We start from the raw sequence: 24,790 nt of genomic DNA, 5'->3' as shown, positions 1-24,790 counted from the left end.
CAAACTTTCAGACCATAGCATACCCCTAAGCTAAAAGAAATTAAGCTGTTTGGTTAAATAATGTAATAGCAGCAGTTTTGTGCTGTGTTAGCATATGCTGCTGTATTGTCCTCAAAAAGGTAAAATTCTGTGACTAACCCGAGTACCTCAGTGCACAATGGGAACCATGACTCTAATTCTCTCTATCCCTCTAGGCTTGTTTCATTTCCATCAGCCCAAAGGGGCACAGGACCACAATTCTCTGCCACACATACCTCCACACAATACTCCACAAAGAAACACAAATGGATGGCAATATTTATATTTATTTTTGCAATTTCTTGGATAAAAATCATTTAAACAATGTTGGGTAAGGTGTTATTCTCATAAAAACATCTCAAAACAAATGTAATTCTATTTTCCACAAAAGTTAAAATAACATGCTGAGTTAATCACTTAACATAATACGGTATCAGAAGACCTGTAGAGTAAGACCAGATCATGACCTACACCATTAAACTAAACAATTACACAGAACTAGAAAACTGATCCAGTAGTAAAATATAAAAATCTACAATTATAAATATAAATTTGGTCCATGGAGACATTAGCACAGTATTTACAGTAAGTATCAGATTATTTCTACTTTAGGTGAATATTGCAGTTGTAAAATGTTGAATATCATAGGAATAGATTGTTTTATTTACAGTCTACTATATTAAAAGTTATATTTCTAGCAAACCTGATGATTGCTACAAATACAGCTAAAAAGTTGACACTAAAAACACATTTTCTGTAGTTGGGAATTTCTAATATCTATAAATTGAAATTTCTGTTAAAATCAATATGGAAAAATACCACAATTCCATTCTTAGAAATACTGTAAATTCAATCATTTTAGTTCGAACATAATAAGTGAATTACAAGAAGTCTTTCAAAAAGGCACACATTGTTAATGATGTAAATTTGGCGGAATCCTATGTGACAAAAGTTACTGTCAGGTGATGGGTAGTAAACAGTTAACAGAACTGGACTTATTTTCCTGTCTAATTTTAGAAACAGGGAAACAATTCTCAGATGTGGGATCCTCTCTCCCCTTTCTGGACTAAACTAAAGACTCCAAGCTCTCAGCCATGTTGCCATCAGCCAATGCTGCACCATTACTGTCCAAAGAGGTGGATGGGTTTTCTTCCTGCCTTGTGCTCACGAGACTGAGGACCACTTTGTAGAGAAACTGATACTGCTCCTGGTGAACAGAGAAGGAAGGTTATAACCAAGAAGCTCAATGAAGACATGCATTCATTATATTAAGCAACATTTGTAGCCACACTTTGGCACTGTCCCTGGAAGGCCATTGTGTTAGAGGCTTTGTATACTCAGCAGAGGTACACAATCTACATTAGTGGCTCTGTTTTAACTGAAATAACTTTTCAATTAGCAAACATCTATTGATCGAGAAAACAGATCAATATTCATTTGCCGGTGACAAGTACTCTTCTTTTTCATTGGCTTGGACTCAGTACCTATAACCAACTCAAGGATAAGTTTCTTACCCTCCTTTCTCTAGTTATGAAATCCACTGGTTACATTCATTTACAGATAGGTCTCAGACATGGCCACACTGTCAGCTCAAGGACCCATGCAGAATGCAGACTTTCCTACAAGATCTGCTGTTTACAAAGGATCCTTCACATGCTGTGAGCCTGTCTGATCATATGCTCTGCTTTAAGTATGCTCTACTACAGTCTCAGAGTAGAGGCACCAAAAGTGAAGTGCTTTTCCCTTTACCGACGCCAGGCCGAGAACCTGAGCCAATGACTGCTCTTTTTGCAGAAAACCATTAGGATGACATGTGAACCAGAGCATCATTAAATGCATTCTTGAAACTTGGGAGTGGGGAAAGCAAACTTATTACTATTGTCTGAGGCTAGGAAGATCTTAAACTATGGAAGATAAGTATTTATTTTGCTATATAGGTCAGGTTGTTGAAGCTTCTATGAAGTATATTTTCCAGATTTAGAGTAAGTCTTATAAACAGGCACATGTGAATTTTAACATTTTCCTCCTATCAGCTTCTGAAAGATGGAGTTTAAATGTTTATTATTGTTTGCTGTTCAGGTTCTATGACTGTGGATTTTCAATTCAACTTGAAAACCGCACGGTAATTTTGGCAGTCAGTGTGATCTTTCTGGACACATGGACACATCTTTCTGGACACATGTCCGCAGCTGCTAGGATGCTAGTAGCTCTCTAACAGTGAAAAGCTTGGCTCACTGCTTTATTACTTACAATGTCAGCAAAGACTCCTGGCCTCATCAAATTGATCATCTTGGCTACCTGGTAGACATCCATGGAATTTTCTTTCTCTAGTTGATGCATAAGTGTTGTCAGAGCACAGAAAGTTCCTGCTGTCACGCCTCCATGCCTGGTAGCGAAAGGAAGAGAATCAGAAGAGAACCAGGAAGAGATTCAGATGAATCCCACTCTCACATATGGAACTTATAGTGCACACGAGCCTTGACAACTTTGCAGTAAAATCACTGAAAATTTGGATTAATTATCCCTCTTTACTTTTTTTGTGCATAGAACTATGGTCAAATTTAAAACATTGACAAGTGTTTATAATATTAGTAATGAAATAATTTATAGCAGTTTAATATTTTCTTACGCACTTGCTTTTATACTATGGAAGAAGTTAGCAATTAACAAAATGTGATTTGACTGAGAGTACAACATATGCAATATGTTTATAACATATAACTCTAACATATGCATTTGTTATCTGCTCATAACAGAAGCCTGGAAAGATATATTGGATACGTTTTCCAATTTCTGACAAACAAAAACACAAATGTTGTCCCTGTTCCAGGAAGTGAAGATGTTAATACTATCTCTCTGGTTAGCATCTGTAAAAATTCCAGTACTCAAACATTTACTCATAATGCGAAATGTTCTTGGCATAAAATGCAAAAGCATATTTTTGTAATCATGCACCCATCTTCTACCTTCAAAAGGAGCTTCAGTGAAGTGGTAAAAAAAAAGTTATTTGTTAACTTTATTGACAGGCAGGTAATTCACCATCACTGAGTCACACAATTAGTCCACAGCATTAGGTTGGTCCGAGGAAAACAGAAATAAATATATACACCAAGAGAATGCTCAGGTGTGAAACTTTTTTTTTTTTTTTTTTTTTTTTTTTTTTTTTGGCAGGCAGAGTGGACAGTGAGAGAGAGACAGAGAGAAAGGTCTTCCTTTGCCGTTGGTTCACCCTCCAATGGCCGCCGCGGCCGGCACGCTGCGGCCGGCGCACCGCGCTGATCCGATGGCAGGAGCCAGGAGCCAGGTGCTTTTCCTGGTCTCCCATGGGGTGCAGGGCCCAAGCACTTGGGCCATCCTTCACTGCACTCCCGGGCCACAGCAGAGAGCTGGCCTGGAAGAGGGGCAACCGGGGCAGAATCCGGTGCCCCAACCGGGACTAGAACCCAGTGTGCCGGCGCCGCTAGGCAGAGGATTAGCCTAGTGAGCCGCGGCGCCAGCCTAGGTGTGAAACATTTTAACATGTGGAACTTACTCATCATGAATAATCATGGGTCCATCCCTGTTGGCAGCTTCTTCCTTGATAATACTGATAAGTTCAAAAGTTTTACTAATGGGACTATCTGGATTTGGCCATTTGGGACACTGAAAATGCCTCACTTCAAGTACATAATCATCCTATAAGAAGAAAGAAATATTAATTTTTGAAAAAGAATAACATTGGTAGTGACAATTTATCATTTGGGGAAAATTAGTTAATGACAGTAGGTGTAGCACATCCTTAATCATGGGAGGAAGTTGTGATGTTGCATTTACCATGTATAAGTGTATTTAGTAGGACAACAAAATGTGATTTATTTTCTAATTCTGAATACGACTTTTTTGTGGGTGATTTATGCCAATGCTAACAAAACCATGAAAGTATGTGCCAAAGATGTGTGGCTATACTATTAAATTTCAAGTTACACAAATAAATCTTTAGTGTAAAAAGTTGTTTTGATGACAACACAGACCTCCTCAAATACTGGCCATACCAGGATAAACCAAGGGAAGAATGAGCCTGAAGACACAGTGGGGAAACACTGGCCAGGTTTGGGGGGATTTAGATTCAATCTCAGTTCTAGTTCTGATTCTTGCTTACATGATGAATCAGACCTCTGGTCTCCAGTTTCCTCAAAATGTACTCAGTAAAGTACTACATTTAAAAACAAGTATCTGGCACAGCAGTTAACACACTGCTTGAGATGTCCATATCCCATACCTGGTGCCTGAGTTCAAGTCCTGGCTCTGCTTTTGATTCTTTTTTTTTTTTTTTTTTTTTAAGATAGAGTTACAGAGAGAGAGAGAGAGAGGAGAGAGAGAGAAAGGTCTTCTATCCGCTGGTTCGGATGGCCGTAGGAGATTCTTCTGGGTCTCCCATGTGGGTGCAGGGGCCCAAGGACTTGGGCCATCTTCCACTGCTATCCCAGATCATAGCAGAGAGCTGGATCAGAAAAGGAGCAGCCAGGACTAGAACCAGTGTGGCCATATGGGATGCCAGTACTTCAGGCCAGGGCGTTAACCTGCTGTGCCACAGTGCCAGCCCCCTGCTTTTGATTCTTGCCTCCTATTAATGCACACCCTGGGAGGCAGCAGGATATAGCTCAAACATTTAAATCCCTGTCACCCACATGGGAGACCTGGATTGCGTTCCCAATTCCCAGCTTTTGCTTGGCCCCGCACTTGCTATTGTAGGCCTTTGAGGGGGTGGTGGTGGTGAATGAATACATGGGAGCTCTCTCTGTCTCTCTAACTCCATATTTAAATGCAAAGGGTTGAAACAGTCAAGATACTACTGAAGAAGAATAAGATGGAGAATTAGCTTATTCCATATTAATATTTATTATAAGTTATAAAATACACTGCAATTTTAGCAGAGGAATTGACAAGGAACTTGGAGGAATTAAATAACGATCCTGCAAACAAGCCCATATAGACAGAAAAGACCTCTTCAAATACTGGTGATATGAGGCTAAACTAAACTGAGAATGAGCTTGAAAACACAGTTGGAAAAATACTGGTAAGATAGGTGAGGACCGACATAGCTAAAGAAACTAGGTTTATGACTAATCTGATATTGATACTCAGTAAATGATGCTGGGACAATGATTATCACATAGAAAATAAGAAAATTTGACCCTTGTCTTATTAAATGTTCTTCATAAAATCAATTCCAGGCCAAACTAAAACATTTACAAACTAGCATAGGAGAGTATGTTTATGATTGTTGGATAAAAAAGGAATTTTTTTTAAACTTTTATTTAGTGAATATAAATTTCCAAAGTACAGAATATGGATTACAATGGCTTCCCCCCCATAACGTCCCTCCCACCCGCAACCCTCCCAAAAAAGGAATTTTTATAAAAGACATTTAAAAATGGTTTCCTTGTATAATCCATAAAGAAAAAAGATTAATACATTCAGATGGCTTAAACTTAAAAATATTTATTCACCAAAAAGATCCTAAGGATTGTAGAAAATTCAAATCACAAACTGGGAGAAGGCATTTTCAGCTATGTGGCTGACAAAGGATTAGTACTCATGCTATGAACTGACCTCTGATAAGTCCATCAGTAAATGGATAGAAAATGGGCAGATAGAAAAATGGGCAAAAATCACGAACAGGCATGTCAAGAAACATGAAATCTCAATGGCCATCAAATTTATGTAAGATATTCAACTTCATTTTCAATAAAGAAAATGCAAATTCAGACCACCAAGAGACGTCACTTCATTCTCACCACAAGCAGTGGTGAGGATGCAGAAATTCCAGTTCATTCACACACCTCTGATGACTGAGCAGCTTCTGATATCCACTTTGGAAAACAGCTGCTGTTACTTGGTAAAGTTGACAAGGTGAAGATACTCAACTTGCTCTATTGACCCAGCAGGGGCATTTCCAGGTACAACCAAGAAAAAAATTTTTTCCTGTATCTAAAAATATTCATACTAGTACTGTTTGTAACAACAAAAAATTAAGCAAAACAAAATAAACAACCAAACTAAAAATGCTCATGGTGCTGACACTGTGGCATAGTAAGCTAAGCCTCTGCCTGTGGTGCCAGCATTGCATATGGGTACCAGTTGGTGTCCCAGCTACTTCTCTACTGAGTCATTAGCACTGCCTCCTAGAGTTTGTGCTAGGAGGGAGCTGGAATTGGGAGTAGAATTGGTTCTCAAACCCATGCACTCTGATATGGGGCAGACATCACAAGTGTTATCTTAAGTGTACCAAATGCCTGCCCCTTAGTGATAATTATTAATCTTTTTTAATATTTTACTGTAGCTCTGCATAAATAGTGACAAAGAATTCAATAATAGATATAACAAAGTTTATTAAAACAGTATATTATATTATCATGCAGATAATATAAGTCTCATGTAGACTGTTTTAGTAAAAAAAACAACAAACTTTAGTTTATTGATGGTACAATTTCAAAGTACTTCTTCTCTTAAAACCAATTCACTGTACACTGGTATAAAGCACCAAGTTTAAGTAGATAATATTTTTTTCCTGCTTTCACTTAGAAAAATAAAAGGTAAGGGCTTGCCTTGAAACTGTCAAGGGGGAAATCAGCAAAATGGAGTAGCACTGATTTGGGAGCATTTAAAATGGAGTTGGGAGGCCCTTGTTAAATAGTTCTTAGGTACCTCCACAACTAAACTTTTGAAATGAGGCACATCCACAGCTGATGTTTTGAGCTGAATTTTTGAACTGAGCTGTCTACATGCCCCTACTTGGGTACCTGCTGTCTTGTGTACCTGGCAGAACAGCAACTTTTGGAATAAAACTCTTTGTGATAGTTTGAGATGTCATCCCTCTCATTTCCTGAGACTTAGTCCAACCTCCTCCTTCATTTTTTCAATTCTTGATGCAACAACCACAACCCTGGACAGACAGGAGATGAACTGACAATCCCTTCACAGTTTAAACTATGAAAAACAGCCATCCACTCATAAAACATCAGAGCAGGGATTCAAGGCAGCTTAAATTTTTGGTCTCTGGATTGTAACTCTACTAAGTCCCAAATAATCCTAATTCTTGTTGTTCACAACTAAGTTCATTTTATATCAGCTAACAAAACATAAGAATAAGACTTAATAAAATTTGTTTTTTTCTTCCTACTGTGGTTACTTTCAACTCAAGTTCTGCCATCAACTGACTTGGAGTAACAGAGAAATCTTAGAAAAGAAGAAGAAGAAGCAGCAGGAGAAGAAGAAGAAAAAATAAATATTTGATTTCCTATGATACATAGAAGTGAAAAAGAATAGTATAGTTCAGGGATGACTAACTGTTTAACAATTCTGCAAGATTTTGAAAACAAAGAGGAAAAGTAAGGTAATAGTGACTATTTGAGAAAGATGTCTGAATTTGCTAACAAACAGAATCCTTTTTATTTTTGGGGAAGAACCTTGATCCTTTATGGCTCATTGTTGCATATAAAGGACACCTATCAATACTTAAATTGAACAATACATATATCACTTACGGTAAATTTGCAATAAATATTATGTTGTAATACTCAAAGGTTGAAAACTTGGGACTTACTGGGTTAAGTCAGCATGTTAAACATATACTTAAGATGAAAAGTTTGTTATATAACTTATACCCATACCTGTGTAGCTTCTAAGATGAAGTCTTGAATTATAAGTTTTTCCTCATTAGACAGGCATTTGTGTTCCTCAGCCATAAGAGAGACTTTAAAGCTCTCACAATTTATAGGTTCATCTTTATTTGGCCAGTAAACAAATTCATCTTCTGCCTGCAGTATTAAAAACCAAGAGTCAAAATTTTAATAAAATGTCTAATAAATCTGTGCAGTAAGTCAACTGGTTGCTGACTAAATTTCCACTCGAAATTTTCTTTGAGTTTCAAAATTTGCTCTTTAAAATCTTTCAGGTGTCTTAGAATACAATAGTACATTTAAGAACTCAAACTGTTGCTTCCTTATTTTGTATTCTTAACCCATCAATAACAATGGTGAGCTTGCTTTTTCTATAACTCACAACAGAGTAGAATAAATTCAAGTCATTCTAAAATCTCAGAGATTACTGGCCTTATGTTTAAAGGTCAGTATAACATTTATAGATAAGAATAGAATAAAAATTAAGTATATGTGTAAAGCATAAATGAAACATTAACTTTGTCTTCCTTTTTAGATTCTTCAAACATATGTAAAAAGAGGATGAAGGTATTCCTGATTTTTTGATACAAAAAAATTTCTTCCTATATCATGAATTTATTTCAATTAGATTCTTTAAAAAAAAGCTTCAAGGGGCCTCCTTAAACAAAGGAAATCTCCAAATATCTTAACATTTTATTTACAGAAATGTAAATAGAAAGACACAGACTGACTTTAACTGTGGAATCAATTTTCTTAAGTAGCGCTATGAAAGTTGTAAATTTAATTTATTTTTAATCTTTTGTTTAAATCTGCATCTATCACTTCTAGACCTGGGAAACTGTGTAACCAAACTAAGCCCAATAGTAGAGAAGGGATGATCTCATTGACATTAGTTTGCTGATAAAAAACAAAATTTCTTGGCTTGTTTGTATGCTAAACTTCTAGGGCTATCGTAACCTGATATTTCCCCTGTAAGGAAAGTACTAAAAATGGCCCAGGGAACTTACCATGTTTTGACCATCGGGAATCATAACCACCAGCTGGGCATTATGGTCCCATATCATCCTCCAGAAATCCTTAATAGTATGGAGAAGGGGGTGCTGGGTGATGATGAATTCATTGCTCTGATAGTAACCCTGCAAAACCAAAAAGGAGTTAAAAAGAACTCTGGTTTATGACTTTCAAGATTCAAAAAAACCTAAGTTAAAGTTAATGAGTCTCAAGCCAAAGTAGTCTTTTTAACTGCAGATTGTGTGCACAAATAAGACTGTGATGATAGATCTGTATAATGTGATCATGGCCAACGTCTTTAGGCATTTCCTATATGCTAGGTACACCATTAAGGATTAATTTCTTGCTCTTAAGAAATTACCCCCTCACAGCAGTACTTTGAAATAGGAACTCTGATCCACATTTTGCAGAAAATTAAACTGAAATTTAAGAAGTTAAAATGCTGTCTGCAAGTTTACCTGCCACCTGTAGGGACAGACTTAGCAAAATGCTATGTAGAAAGAGTCCCTACACTAGATACAGTGGAAACCTACAGAAGAATTTATATTACCCACTTTCCAGTCCCAATGGTAGAATGCCAAATTTCATATCCACTCACACCTTCAATCAGCAGCTACCTTGATTGCCTCTACAAGACAGGAACCAGGGAGGTCCCTTGCAGATTTTGCTGGTGGAACCTGGAAGCTGGTGCCATTGATTAATTATGACTTACATGCTGTTACTTCCTAAAACCATGACTTTTTTAGCTTCTTTTACTCCAGGTCCTGCAGATCTCCATCCCTGACCCTCAATGGTTCATTTGAAGTGTGTAATGAATTTAGATACCACGACCACACATTTCCCTGTTTCTTACTTGGATATTCCTCAACATTTTCTTTGCTGGATAAATAGGACAGAAAGATTGGAATGGGAATTGGAACCCATTCCTCTGAAGCCAGATCTGTGGTTGATCTGAGATGGTAATGAAGGTACACAGCAGCTTCTAAGGCTCTCATCTCTCACACAGAAGATCTAAATGCAGAGAGTAAGCACTGTATCTTTAGAAATCCAGGTCTTCAAATGAGTCCGGTTTTCAGGGAGAGGAGCATGGTGCAACTCTGGACTGGTAATGTCAGTGAGATGGGCTTCACAAAAGCCACTGTCTGCTCAAGATCTCTGCCTTGGGAAATGACATGGAGCCTCTTAGAAGGGCCAGTGTAAGTTCTATATGTGCTCATTACCCCTGAACTGGTGAGTTTTGGTTACTGTATCTACAACACACAGCACAAACTCCAAGAAAAACTGCTGCTGAGAGCTGTGTGTCTGTAGTAGTCAGACCCGACTCATGTCTACCAGTGGTGCCGCCTATGCCCAGTCACTTCTGCAGGCAGTCCCTCTGGGTCTGATTCAGTAACACAACTGTCAGGAAGTCTCCCCAGTGAATCATCTGACTTACCATGATATAAGACGCATTGATGTAGTCTGTGCCTTCCCCACTGAGGGATGAAATGCCAACCCTTGATCTTTCCACTGGAACACAGAACATTCATTATAAACAACCTTGTTCACGGCACTGTATTACCTCATCCACATCCTAGTGCAAAATACAGCTAAATTTCTCAAGTTGAATCTGATCCTTAATTTTAAAATATATTTCGCATTTTTAGATAAGACTTCAAAGGTTTAGGAGACCTTGATTTTACATATTCTGTAGTATAATTTGACAAATGTGGCTGTATTGCATTTGTCCCAAAGTATACTAACATTGCCAAATTGCCTACACATTTTTTTATTGGTAAAAAGTTGTTTAAGGTTGAACACAGTTTACCAGGGATGATGGAAGAAGTTCTGTTCTTTTCTCTGTTGCATTGCTTTAGGGCTGTAGAATAATCACTCTGCTGTATATTTGATTGACTCAGGAGCTGAGCAAGGGGATCAAAGAAAAATACAGGCATTTCACTTAAGTCACTCAAGTACTCACACACACACACAACCCAAGCAAGATAAGCTATTCATATACGTATATCTGATTTGTTTGTTGAGGATTCCCTGAATTAAACATTGTTTCAATAGACTCTGGAGCACCTATGTTCTATAGCAGGGGAAGTGGAAGAAGCAAAGAACTTCCTCTAGTTTGACTTTCAGCACTGATAGGGTTTCCCTCGTGGCTTCCTCGACAGATGTGCACCTCTCACTCCTCTCAAGTCTCCTACTGCAGTTTGTAGGCAAATCGCATTTGATGTGTATGTGTGTGTGTGCAGAACCATATATGTAGCTAATCATTCTTCCTATTATTTAGTACTCCATTGCCTGAATACTCTATGTTCTGTTTATTTATTCCTTAATGAGTAAGTGTTGGGTTATTTCCAATGTTATGCTATTTCAAGGTTTGTAGCAGTGAATATCTCTTGTGAGTTTTTTTTTTTTTTTTAATAGGCAGAGTTAGACAGTGAGAGAGAGAGAGAGAGAGAGACAGAGAAAAAGGTCTTCCTTCTGTTGGTTCACCCTCCAAATGGCCACTATGGCTGGTGCTTCCTCCTGGTCTCCCATGCGAGTGCAGGGCCCAAGCACTTGGGCCATCCTCCCCAGCCTTCCCAGACCACAGCAGAGAGCTGGGCTGGAAGAGGAGCAACCGGGACAGAACCGGCACCCCATGGGACTAGAACCCGGAGTGCCAGGGCCGCAGGTGGAGGATTAGCCTAATGAGCCGCGGTGCTGGTCTCTTCTGAGTTTCTTAATGTGCACACACGTGAAGCTTCTATAGAGAATTAGGAATCATCAGTGTTTAATTTTTTGACAGTTTGATGCTTGTAAAACATTTTATCACAGTTCTGACTTGCATTTTTTAATTACTATGAGACTTTGAGTTTTAGTGCTCATTAGTTACTTAGAGTTCTTTCATAATTTTACTTTACTGTCATTTACCAGTTTGCAGAACTGTTGATGTCTTGAATATAAGTCTATAGTCTGTTAAAAAAAAAGTTACAAATGTCATTGTTATCCCTTTTTAAGAAAGATTGTTTAATTTATTTGAAATGCAGAGTGATAGAGAGAGGGAGAGACAGAGAAAGAGATATTCTACCCACTAGTTTACTCTCCAAATGGTAACAAGAGCCAGGTCTGGGCTAGGCTGTGGCCAGGAGCCAAGATCTCCATCCTGGTCTCCATGTGTTGGCAGGGGCCCAAGTACTTGGGCCATCCTCTTGCTGGCTTCATAGTTACATCAGCAGGAGGTGGATTGGAAGTGATGCAGATAGGACTCGAAACACTGCTCAGATACGTGATGCTAGCATTGCAAGCAGCAGTTTAACATACTTCCCCTTATCACTGGCCTATCTGTATTCTCTCAGCCATTAGGGGAGTGAACCTGTAGATAGAAAATCTTTCTGTCTCTCCCTGTCTCTCTCTGTAACTCTGCCTTTCAAATAAATAAAATAAACTTTTAAAGATCTGGTAAAACTTGGCATCAAATCATTTTCATAAAAATTATAGTTCTGAATTAAATTTGTTATATTCAGGTTTTATTTTGGAAGTGAGACTGCTGGCAACTGATTTGATTTCTTTGATGGTTATTGGTCTAGTTAGATTTTCTAGTTTTTAAAAGCACATTTGACTGTATTTTATTGGTTTCCTGTAGGTTTCTTTGTCAAAATATATTCATTCTATGCTTTTATGGATAAAATATTCTAAATTCTAATTGTTTCTATTTTAAGCTTAATATTATTTATTCATACATAATCTCCCCCTCAGTCTATGGGAACATAAATTTGTCTTTTTTGATAGTGTTTGACAGAATTGCACGCAGTTTTACTTAATCACTCTTTAATTTAATTATATTAACTGTCTCTTTGGTGTAAGAAAGTTTTAACCTTTCTTAAATTATTTTTTTCTTTGCATGTACTATATTTTTCCTTTAGCTTTTTTACATTCCTCTCACATGCTTTTCCCTTTTATTTATCACCAAATAAATACACTTATGGCTATAAGTTTTATAGTGCTTCTTTTGACCTTTAGTTTTAAAGGTTTTATTATTTCCACTTTAGTGTAAATATTGAAAGGAGCATTTTCAGTGCCCAAATATCCAGATCTTTACGAATCATTTAAAATTAAAAAAATATTAAATTCTGAAAAATTTACATAAGTGAATAAATTTCATGTATTTTATTTTAAAGATTTACTTATTTTATTTGAAAATTAGAGTTACACAGAGAGAGTAGGAGAGGCAGAGAGAAGGAAGTCTTCCATCTGCTGGTTCACTTCCCAGATAGCTGCAACGGTCATCAAAAGCCAGGAGACAGGAGATTCTTTCAGGTCTCCCATGCGGGTGCAGGGGCTCAAGGACTTGAGCCATCTTCTACTGCTTTCCCAGGCCATAGCTAAGAGCTGGATTGGAAGTGGAGCAGCCGGGACCCAATCTGGTACCCACATGGGATGCTGGCACCGCAGCCAGCGGCTTTACCCACGATGCCACAGCACCGGCCCCATCATGTATTTTATACATACAGATTTAGGGTCATAATGATACCTCTCACCCTAACCTCCCTACCACCCATGCTCCCACCCTCCCTTCTCCTTCCTTTCTTATTTTTCCTTTTAATTTTTACAATGATATGCTTTCAGTTTATTTTATAAACATAAGTTTAACCCCCCACTAAGTAAAGAATTCAACAAGTAGAAGAAAAAAAACAGTGTTCTCAACAGTATAGACAATATTCAAATCTCAAAATGTCAAATTTGCTCATATACATTAAAATTTTTTACTCTGTTAGTTACCACAGATCAGAGAAAACATATTTGTCACTGTCAGTTTCTAATTTTATAATATTACTTTCTGAAGATGTGATTAGTATGATAGAGACTCCTTGAAATTATTTCCAATTTTCTCAATTGGCTATTTAACTCATTTATATATATATATTAAAATATGTATGCAACAGACATGTGCACACACAAACGCACACACTCATTCATTCACTTCCCTGCTACTTCATAGAGGATTAAGAAGGCATAGAGTCGAGTCTCAGACACCAGTCTTGGAGCCTAAATGGTACCATGCACAGCTACTCGGTTTCTTCCTGACATTAATTCCTTTACCCGTGTCCTGAACCCTACCTCTCTAGACATAATCAGGATCTCTCCTTCCTTCCTAACAGTTTTTAAAGAAGCTCACATGTCTCTCATTATAATATAAACAAAGAGACCTAAAATAAGCAAATAAATAACTCTTACCTTTGTCATTCCCTTCAGAATCAAGATTTTTAAGAGAGTTATATAACGATTGTCCTTGATCCCTCAAATCCATCCACTCCTTAACTACCTATAATGTGGCTTCATTGCCACACTTCTAAATAGTACTTGGAAAGGTGTATGGATGACCTTATGGCTAAACCCAATGGACTTCTCTAACTCCACCACCTCTCACATGTCATCAACCTTGGATAACTTTGTCTATTTCTTCCTTCTTGCAGCGTTATTTTATTTGGATTCTATCATTTCCCACTGTCCCAAATTTTCTTGTACTCTGATGCTTCCTTACTGCCTTCCTTTTGGAGGCTAGTCATTCACTGGTTAATTACAATTTTCCTTAAATAATCTCTCCTAAGCCTTCTTCGACATCTCATTTTTATTTAGTTGCTGTCTTACCCAATTCCAAGGCTTAAAGTAACCATTTCCAAGCTGATCACATGAAAATCCATCTCTCCAATGCATCTTTCATTTATGCCTCAAATTCACTATCCAACTGCCAACTGTGCTTGTTTACTGGGAAACCTCCCAAGTACCTCGAAATTTAGAATTAATTGCGCCATTGTTACCCCCACCGCTCAAGCACGTGAATGATATCACCCCTCTCAGTTGCCCAATCAGAACCGCGGTATTAATGCTTGTCTCTTTTCTCTCCTCACTATTGTGTCCAATGAATGAGCAAGTCCTGTGTCTGACTATTAAATATATCCTGGACAGTTCTTCCCTGAGAAGGTGCACCCTTTTCTGTCCTCCCCTTAGCATCCTGTTTTATTTCAGTAATGGCAGTTTCCGTGCTGATTTGTGTTTGTCTATTTTCTTACTGGACTCTTCCATTAGACTGGAAGCACCATGAGACCAGGAGGAGCAGATGTGCTTGTTTTTAAATTGAACATTAATGTTTATGTTTTAGTAATAAACACAAAGGCCTGGCATCTGGTAGGTGTCTGGTAAATATTCGTTGAATAAGAAGCATGCAATTTGTTTCAAGTAAAATTTTCTATGGATATAACTTGAACAAATACCTTTTGTAAATGATTACACACACACACACACACACACACACCACATACCTCTATTTCTCTATTGACGTTGCTAATAGGAAAGAGTCAAATATTTTCTTAAATGCATTCTGACCTTATCATTCATATTTCAGTTTGGATCCTGTTTGTTTAGCTGAAGTCATGGCAATTCTTTTTGCAATTATGTAGGGGGAAATCATATTTAAATGAGAATTCTGTTGAAAATGGAAAAGCTATCTTAACCAATCTAATTTTATTGTTTTACATTTCTTTATTATCTTTTTCTGGAAACCAAACTACACACCTTTCTTTCCCTAGAACAATCCTTTATAACTCAGATAAGTTAAGCAAAATGCTATTCCTCCTGACAAGTTTTGGGTTCAAAATCCAACCCACTCTTTCTTTTTCCGCACAAAAGCTTATGACTGAGAAGGCAAAAGGCCAGAGGATCTTCATCATGGCTAAAATAGCCTGTTGCAGACTGGGGAAAAGGCTGAAAAAAAAAGTGAAATCTTAAGGTTTATTAACTCTTTGGGAGCTCCCAGGGTCTCCCAAATTCTTCTTCAGAAATTTGCCCAGGGGGTGGGCATTTGGCTCACGGGCTAAGACACAGCTTCGGACACTTGCATCCCGCATCACAGTGCCTGGCTGGAGTTCTGGCTATGCTTTTAATTCCGGCTTCCTACTGATGCACACTCTGAGGGGCAGCAGGTGGCAGATCAGAGATATGAGTCTTTACCACCCACGTGGGAGACCTGGATCGAGTTCACAGCTCCTGGTTTTGGCCTAGTCCAGCCTTAGCTACAGCAGGCATTTGGGGAGTGAACTAGCAGATGGGAGAGCTCTTCCTCTCCATGTTTCACTGTCTCTCTCTTTCAATTAAAATAAGAATATTTAAATTTAAGAAGAGTAAGAAGAAAACTGCCCTGTTTCCCCATGAATCCTGAGAATTGATAAGCAGGAATACTTTAGAGGGAAATAACATAGCCCCCTTCTTGTGGAGTCACGGCTCTGTGCATTCTCTGATCCCACATGGCAGCTCTAAGTTTTTGTTTGCTAATTTCAAAAATCAGAGAGTGAGTGCTGCCGAAGGCATACTATCAAACAAAACACACTCTCCTCCTTGGTTTCCTGTCTGCAAGGTGAGCGGGAGAAACCCAGGTTGAAGAAGCTATTGTTCTGATGTGGCCTATTCTAGTCCTGGGGTTTTAAGTGAGACACAGATTTTTTTTTTCTTCCCAGGAGTAGTGGGAACAGCCTGATCCACAGCACTTGTGCTTAAGTGGTCTGGTTTATTCAAAGTAAAAAGAGTACTTATAGTTTGTATTACAAGTTCTGTCTGTTCGTTCTGTTATGTGCAATGCCCTCCTTCCCTGAACGAAGTTTGCATTTCTAAAAGTTAGTCTAGGGTTTCTGAGAACTTTTCCTCTTGCTACTCAGACTTCAGCTTCTCTTTAAAATTCACTGTGTGGCACTGTAACCAATGGTAAAACACAAAGATGGCTCAAACAGAAAGCCTCTGTGCAATACTCTCAACCTATCCACATGGCCTTGTTGACTCAAGTAGGAAGATGCAGGGACGTTCAACACTGGTGACAGGTAAGTGGCTTCCAAGAGAACTCACCTGGAACTGTTTTTCTAGTTTTGTTTTGCCTGTTGGTCCTGGAATGAGGAGTGCATTAACATAGGCATGAATATGCGTGTCCGGGACTTCAGTTTCTTTACTTAGTATGGCCTCAACCAGTGTGTCATGAATGAAGACATACTGCTCCTGGAAAAAAGAGTGACAGTAAGAGCATTGCTTCCAGTTCTCCTTATGTGAAGTATCTTCAGAAAACACACAGAATTTTTTTTTTTCTTTTGGACAGGCACAGTGGATAGTGAGAGAGAAGCACAGAGAGAAAGGTCTTCCTTTGCCGTTGGTTCACCCTCCAATGGCCGCCGCGGCTGGCACGCTGCGGCTGGCGCACCGCGCTGATCCAATGGCAGGAGCCAGGTACTTCTCCTGGTCTCCCATGGGGTGCAGGGCCCAAGCACTTGGGCCATCCTCCACTGCACTCCCGGGCCACAGCAGAGAGCTGGCCTGGAAGAGGGGCAACCGGGACAGAATCCGGCGCCCCGACCGGGACTAGAACCCGGTGTGCCGGCGCCGCTAGGTGGAGCATTAGCCTACTGAGCTGCGGCGCCAGCACACAGAAAATTTTATGAAAAAAAATTAAAAATGCATGGATTTTTTTTCTTTTAAAGTTAGCAGTAAAAATGGGTTGTCTTGAATTCCATTTTCCCACAAGATTTTTGAAATATCTTTATATTTATTTAGGGGCAAAAGTAGGAACTTTCCACTGACAAAAAGTTTTACAAAATGGTCGTGGGGGAGAAGAATTGCTTTCTGGACTTAGCAGGACGTCAGAGAGAGGAGAGAAATGGTCAAGGAAAAATCAGCCCCCTTCTTGCCTCATTTATCCTGCCTTGAAAATGTGGGCAGGAGGCAGGAAGACTGGGGGAGACAAAGCAGTGTCTCCCCTGACTGTCCCTCAGACCTCACACTTTACATTCCCCTGGGGATGTTGTGACTCCTATACTTCTTTTTCTGGGTCTTTGGTCTTACTAATGTGATTTTGAAGGGGCACCAGTGATTCAGCTGGTGCAAGTGGGATGCATCTGTGTTAGGGATTGGAATATATCTCCCACAAAAGATATGTGACATAATTTGTGAATACGGTTATTGTGTATGTAATTAATTAAGAAGTCAACTGAAGTAGGGTGATGACTGGTACCCTTAGAGGAAGACAGACATTTGGAATCAAAAGGAAGATGGTCATTTGAATAATAAGGCAGAAATTGGAGTAACTGCTACAAGCCAGCAAATGTAGGCAGGCAGATAGGATAAAACTGATTAGATTTGTAAGCTGGAGACCATGCCCTCTCTGATCTCACGCCCCTACCTGTACACCCACTTGCCAGTCAGGCTATGTAACCACTCCACTTTGGAAGTGGATAAAAGTCCTGGAACAGGTTGGGCCCTCCTCTCCTGTGCATTTCTCTCACTGCATAAAGAACTAGTCTATTTGAGCCAGTATTCAGAATTCTTCTCTGAATACATGGCAAGAGCCCACTGGCTTATTAATCCCATCAAGGTGGCATGTGCCAATGCCATCTCACTACTCCAAGTGATCAATTTCAGTTCACAATTGATCATAATGAAAGGACTAAGAGTCAAAGGGAGCACATAAACAAGTCTAGTATCTGCTAACACCAACCGATAGAATAAATAAAGGGGGGAGTGATCCAACATGGGAAGTGAGATACTCAGCAGACTCATAGAATGGCGGATGTCCTAAATAGCACTCTGGCCTCAGAATCAGCCCTAAAGGCACTCGGATCTGGCTGAAAAGCCCATGAGAGTATTTCAGGCATGGAAAGCCAAGACACTCTGGCAAAAAGATCTCTGTGAGTGAGATCCCAGTGGAAAGAACAGGTCTTCAAAGAGGGAGGTGCCTTTCTCTGAAGGGAGGAGAGAACCTCCACTTTGACTATGACTGTGTCTAAACAAGATAAGAGTCGGAGAACTCAAGGGGCTTCCATAGCCTTGGAAACTCATGACTGGTGCATAGGGAGATTACTGATGCCATAAACAGGAGTGTCAATTGGTAAAGTCAACAACAGGAGTCACTGTGCACTTACTCCTCATGTAGGATCTCTGTCCTTAACGTGCTGTACACTGAGGCTTAATGCTATAACGAGTACTCAAACAGTATATTTCACTTTGTGTTTCTATGGGGGTGCAAACGACTGAAATCTTTACTTAATGTACACTAAACTGATCTTCTGTAAAAAAAAAAAAAAAGAAAGAAATTATCAATTCCCAACTTGACTCTCACTGGGATTAAACATGACAATAGGTCAGATCTGATTTCATCATCATTTAAAAAAATCATCTATTATTTTTCACTTTATGTTTCTGTGTGGGAGCAAACTGTTGAAATCCTTACTTAATGTATACTAAGCTGATCTTCTGTATATTAAGATAATCGAAAATGAATCTTGATGTGAATGGAAGGGGAGAGGGAGTGGGAAAGGGGAGGGTTGTGGGTGGGAGGGACGGTATGGGGGGGAAGCCATTGTAACACATGAGTCGTACTTTGGAAATTTATATTCATTAAATAAAAGATAAAAAAAAAAAGAGCCCACTGGCTTATTAATACTGAAAATTATTAATAAGCAGCCCGGTCTCATAAATACCAGAAGCTGGCAGAGGCAAACAGCTAGAAGCTTCTGAGGGTGTACGACCCAGATAATTCCTTGTTTTCTGATTTCTCGACTCCAAAACTATCAGGGAATAAATTTTTACTGTTTTAAGACACTCAGTTCGTAGTATTTTTTTTTTTTTTTTGACAGGCAGAGTGGACAGTGGGAGAGAGAGACAGAGAGAAAGGTCTTCCTTTGCCCTTAGTTCACCCTCCAATGGCTGCCGCGGCTGGCGCACCGCGCTGATCCGATGGCAGGAGCCACGTACTTCTCCTGGTCTCCCATGGGGTGCAGGGCTCAAGCACTTGGGCCATCCTCCACTGCACCCCCTGGCCACAGCAGAGAGCTGGCCTGGAAGAGGGGCAACCGGGACAGAATCCGGTGCCCCAACCGGGACTAGAACCCAGTGTGCCAGCGCCGCAAGGTGGAGGATTAGCCTAGTGAGCCGCGGCCCCGGCCTCGTAGTACTTTCTTATATAAGTCCTAGGAGACTGCTACACTTGCATTTTTAAAGGATATTTCCATCCCTTGGACAGATAAAGCCATCTTTTTAAAACTCATACCTCAGTTTGCACCAAATAATTTCTCTGTGAACGAATGTGTTTTAAGAAGCCAAATATGTTGACAGTTCCTTCATGTTGAATTTGCTGCAACATACTGTCTAGCACAATATAGGTGCCTGTTCTTCCAACTCCAGCGCTGAAGAAAATACAAAGAAAACAATATTTCAATGTCAAGCACAAAATAAACTTGAAAAGAGGTGACTACTGGCTGTCATGCTGCTTAAAACAATTTCCTCCCCTAAGCAAATGGATCACAAAATACATTTAGAAATCCAAAACTGCAAATAGTTTACTAGTTAAGCAGAATGCTTTAAACAAAAATCTTAGTTTTTTGTAACGTGTCAACTGCAAAACAACCTATTTCTGTTTGAGTTTCTTAAAAAATTTTCAGCAGTTATACCTATTATCCATTATGTTATTATACAATGGAAATATTATGTATCAGAGTATAGCAAGTAGACATTTAATCTGAGAAAAATGAAAGCATCAGATTCACCAAATTCTGAAAAGAAAAGGTCCTTGGCTCTCTGTAGTGCCAGGTTGATACATTTGTAAAGGTTTCCACATTAATGGGAGAAAGAATTTGATAAAGCTTTCAGCTGAAAATATCGTTTCAGGGAGATTGTGAGGAATAAAGCATAACTTGAGTTATTTCTAAAGGGCCATTATCTATCAACTTCTTCAAAGCCTCTATCAGAGGGACGGAATTCAGAGGCAGGCGTCTTTTCAAATGTTCTGACAAGTAGGAAGTGCTGGAGGAGAAAATTAGCACCTGCTCTGTACAATAGCCTGGTGCTTCTCCATTTGCCGAGAAACAATCCCTGACCTTCAGAGCTGTTTTCCTTGCATTTTCCTGCTTTCCCCAACTTATCATCAGGTTAACAGATGAAAAAAAAAGAAAACAAAACTCAAGATAGGTGACAGGTCCCTCAAATTTTATCTGGAGATAACTCCTGAGATAGGTAATTAAAATGTGTCAGATAAGCTGTATATCAAAGGAGAACACTTGTTTCTGTAAAAACAGGACACCGCTTTGATAAAAGCACAGCACAGAGAAGTGAATTTGATTTTTTTTTAGTCCAAAAGCTTGGTACCTAATCAGCTTTCAGTAAATATTAACTGCCATTATTATTTTAACTGAAAATTTTAGATAATGTCATTTTTTTGTTTCCTGAAATATTTTTATTTGATAGATACATTCTTTATCCAAGAGCCTTGGGTATTAAGGCTTTTGCTCGACAAGGAATTGGTAAATTCAATTCATTCTGATGGATTAGGAAGAACTCAGGAAAACAACCCAGATAATTTGATCCAAAAATGTTTTAAAAAGTTGTTCTGCCCAATTCCTCACACTCTACATGCCTTGGTTTCTGCACAGTAATCCTGGCTTAACAACTGGAATAGTAATTCCTGGGACCAGGGGCTGTGCCTCAAGCATTTTAAACCATAATGCTAAATACTGTAATGCATCTTTGTTTAGGGACAAAAACATTGTTTCAGTTGTCTCACATAGTAAGCTGAAACCCAATAGAATAAGAAACATCAAAGTATCTGGTGCTATGAAATATTTAGCAATCAAATTCGGAGTTTAGTATACTCATTTTCTAGTGATCAGTACTGGTTGAGTATGTTTTATTTGAAATGCTTTGGACCAGAAGTGTTTCAGATTTGGGATTTTTCAGGCTTTGGAATACTGAACACACAAATTGAGATATCACAGAGATGGGGCCCAAGTCTAAATGCAAAATTAATTTATATTTCATATACACCTTATACACAGAGTCTGCAGGCAATTTTATGAAGCATTTAAAATAATGGTAGACATGAAACAAAAAGTTTCACGATGTGGAAAATTCCACCCTGGCAACATGTTGATGCTCAGAAAAATTTGGATTGTGAAGCATTTTGGATGTTTGGTTTTTGCTCACTTCATGAAATCACTCCCATCTTGGCCAAAACTGCTTCACCGATTTCTGTTTTTGTTGGCACACACAATTCCACAAGTTTAGAGCGCACTTCTGGGACTCACCTGCAATGGACAACAACAGGCCCCACTGCGTGGCGCTTGGCATGGGCTGCCTTTCTCACAAAGGTCAGCACTGGAAGTGAGAACTCTGGCACCCCCATGTCTGGCCACTGAGTGTAGTGATACTGCGTCACCACACGCCCACTGGGTCTTCCTTTCTGGGAGCCCTGGAAGAGTTAAGACAGCTACCAGCAGTTAACACAGGCACACATGTACACACATACACACCCTTACACAGGGTTCTTAAACATATGTTGATGTCGGGGGCCTACAATGAAGCAAAAATGTACACTGTCCTTTGTGATGATTAATTTATGTGCTCCCATGTGGTGACTTGTGTTTTTGGTCATACACTGCAGCCACACCACTTCTGTGTGTGGTATATATTTTGTGAAGGTATATATTTTTAGGTGTGATGAACATCGAAATCAGTAGAGTGACACAGATCACCTTCACGAATGTGGGTGAGACTCATCTGATTAATTGAAGGTGTTACTAGCACAGGCAGTGGCTTCATGAAGAAGGGATTTTCCTTAATACTGCAACACAGACACCTGTCTGAGTCTCCAGCATGCTGCCCTGATGAATTTTGTCTCTCAGCTGCAACCTCAGCTCTGACCGGCACTTACAGGCTGCCCGCCTGCTATGATAAGAACTTACTACCTTTATGTGTATTTTATCGTAGCTTGGTTATATCACCCAGAAAAAGAACCAAATGCATTATAGAAAGGTGGTACTGTTGTAGGCAGGCATACAAAATAAAATTGAACAGGTTTGCGAGCTGGAAGACCATGCCCTCACCAAGCTCCTGTGTGACCTCATGCCCCTACCTGGCCACACCTGTATGTCCACCGGCCAATCAGGTCAATTAACCAATCCCCTCTGGAAGTGGATTAAAGGCCCGGGACACAGTGGGCACAGCTTTTTCCCCTTTCCTTTCTTTGGCCTAATGCCATTGTGCGCCAGTGATGCCCTGCACGTCCAGGGTGCGTGGCCACCCACCTCATGCTTCCTGGCCTACAAACTCCCCCAAGTGGCTGGCTCCTGGTGATCGGTATGAATCCAAATTTCTCTTTTGGATGAGGCCCTCACTCTCCTATGCATCTTTCTCACTGAATATAAAGCTTAAAAACTTATCATGCTGCTTGGTCATTTATGCCAGTATTCAGAATTCTTCTCTGAATATTAGGCAAGAACCAACACAGGCTTATAAATATTGGGAATTTATTAATAAGAACATGGTGATATTGTATGGCACCCCATATTCAGATATCAACATAGACATTATTGTTTTTAAAATTTATTTCTAATGAATAAAAATTGTATATATTTGTGATGTACACCCATCATATTCTGAAATATCTGTGCATTGCAGGACAGTTAAATCAAGCTAATTAATATATGCACTACCACAAAAAATTATTTAATTGTGGTGAAAATACTAAAGCTACTCTCTTAGCAATTTTAAAGTATGCAATAGATAACTATTAGTTATCATATTATACGATAGATCTCTTGAACTTATTCTTCCCATGTAATGGAACTTTTTTTAAAAAAGATTTATTCATTTATTTGAGAGGCGGAGTTACAAACAGAGAAGGAGAGACACAGATGCCTTCCATCCACTGGTTCACTCCCCAAATGACTGCAAGGGCTGGAGCTGGGCCAGTCTGAAACCAGGAGCCAGGAGCTACTTCTGAGTCTCCCATGTAGGTGCAAAGGCTCAAGCACCTGGGCCATCCTCTACTGCTTTCCCAGGCCATTAGCAGAGAACTGGATATTAAGAGGAGCAGCCAAGACACGAACTCGTGCCCACATATGATGGTTGCACTGCAGGCAGAGGCTTAACCTACTACATGACAGCGCAGAGCCCGAAATTTTTCATCTGTTGGCCAATATCATTCCAATTTCCCCTATTTGCAGAACTGGTAACCACCATGCCATTTTCTAGCTCTATGAAATAGACTTTCTTAGATTCCACATATAAGTGAGATCATGTGATATCTCTCTGTTTGCCTTGTTTTACTTAAAATAACATCCTCTAGCTTTCATGAAGGTTATCAGAAATAACAGATTAGATAATGGTCCATTGGGCGTGTGTGTTTGTGTGTGTGTGTATACACACTTTTTCATCTACCTTTTCATCAGATGATGCAATATTCCCATGAATTTCATAAATACAACTTCAGGAATATAGTGATTCTTCCCACCCCGACCCTCACCCTTCTTTCTCCTTCCTCTGCTATTCAATATTCCCATCATTTTTGACTCACCTTTTTAATCTTTGTGTTTCTCAGGGTAAAATTCCTAACAGTATAATAGGCAAGCACTTGGACACTCTTCTGATTGACCAGAAAGTTCCCGTATTCTTCACTGCCATCAGCAGGCCAGTATTGGTCACACTTTCTCTGCAAAAGAGAAAGCAAAACTACTATTTCCATATTCAAATGTTCCATGTAAAAGTCATCTTTAACATTAGTGAAAGCTTGAGAATTACAGGAGTGGACTTCCTTTTTCTTTTTACTGTTTTCGTTCCTTTCTAAGTGATTGCCAAAATAGTTGTAGAGGAGACCTGGAGAGAATCATGGAACCGAAAGAAGACTTAAGATGATTCATTCCAACCTCCCCCTACAGATGAGGAAAGAGGCCAGATGTATTGAGTTACTACAAAGCCAAACTGGAATCTAGGGCTCATGAACTGAAATATTTTTCATTCTACATTGCTTTTTTATGGAGTCCCATTTACTTACAATAAAGAATGTATTGAAAAAGCAGTTAATCTGATTTATAGTGAAACTTTTTGATCTATAATGTGAATAGCCTCCATTTGGGTGCCATGTTTACTAGAAGGGAATCCTGTGAAGGGGAAGGGGAGAGGGAGTGGGAGAGGGGAGCGTTGTGGGTGGGAGGGAAGTTACGGGGGGGGGAGGAAGCTATTGTAATCCATAAGCTGTACTTTGGAAATTTATGCTCATTAAAAAAAATAAATAGTGCCTTGGCTTTCCATGCCTGAAATACTCT

At 39.3% G+C, this 24,790-nt stretch overlaps 1 protein-coding gene across 5 annotated transcripts in view; it reads right to left on the bottom strand.

Moving 5' to 3' along the window:
* Positions 1–285: 285 nt before the first annotated feature.
* The window catches only part of PTPRZ1 (protein tyrosine phosphatase receptor type Z1), a 200,020-nt gene continuing 175,515 nt past the window's right edge, over positions 286–24,790 (bottom strand). For all 5 annotated transcript variants that reach the window (XM_051848907.3, XM_051848908.3, XM_051848909.3 and 2 more), the window contains 11 exons: positions 24,043–24,177; positions 21,773–21,936; positions 19,744–19,879; positions 16,557–16,703; positions 10,498–10,591; positions 10,126–10,199; positions 8,687–8,815; positions 7,671–7,817; positions 3,551–3,693; positions 2,269–2,404; positions 286–1,225 (listed from right to left, as the gene is read on the bottom strand). In XM_051848907.3, coding sequence (XP_051704867.3) covers positions 1,085–1,225; positions 2,269–2,404; positions 3,551–3,693; positions 7,671–7,817; positions 8,687–8,815; positions 10,126–10,199; positions 10,498–10,591; positions 16,557–16,703; positions 19,744–19,879; positions 21,773–21,936; positions 24,043–24,177 — 1,446 coding nt within the window. In that variant the 3' untranslated portion in view covers positions 286–1,084. The remainder of the gene's footprint in view (positions 1,226–2,268; positions 2,405–3,550; positions 3,694–7,670; positions 7,818–8,686; positions 8,816–10,125; positions 10,200–10,497; positions 10,592–16,556; positions 16,704–19,743; positions 19,880–21,772; positions 21,937–24,042; positions 24,178–24,790) is intronic.

Source organism: Oryctolagus cuniculus, chromosome 3 (assembly GCF_051225735.1).
Source record: "Oryctolagus cuniculus isolate XC-2025 breed Fujian yellow rabbit chromosome 3, ASM5122573v1, whole genome shotgun sequence".
In the NCBI taxonomy this organism is placed as follows: Eukaryota; Metazoa; Chordata; class Mammalia; order Lagomorpha; family Leporidae; genus Oryctolagus; species Oryctolagus cuniculus.
This window is presented reverse-complemented; position numbering and strand designations above follow the sequence as displayed.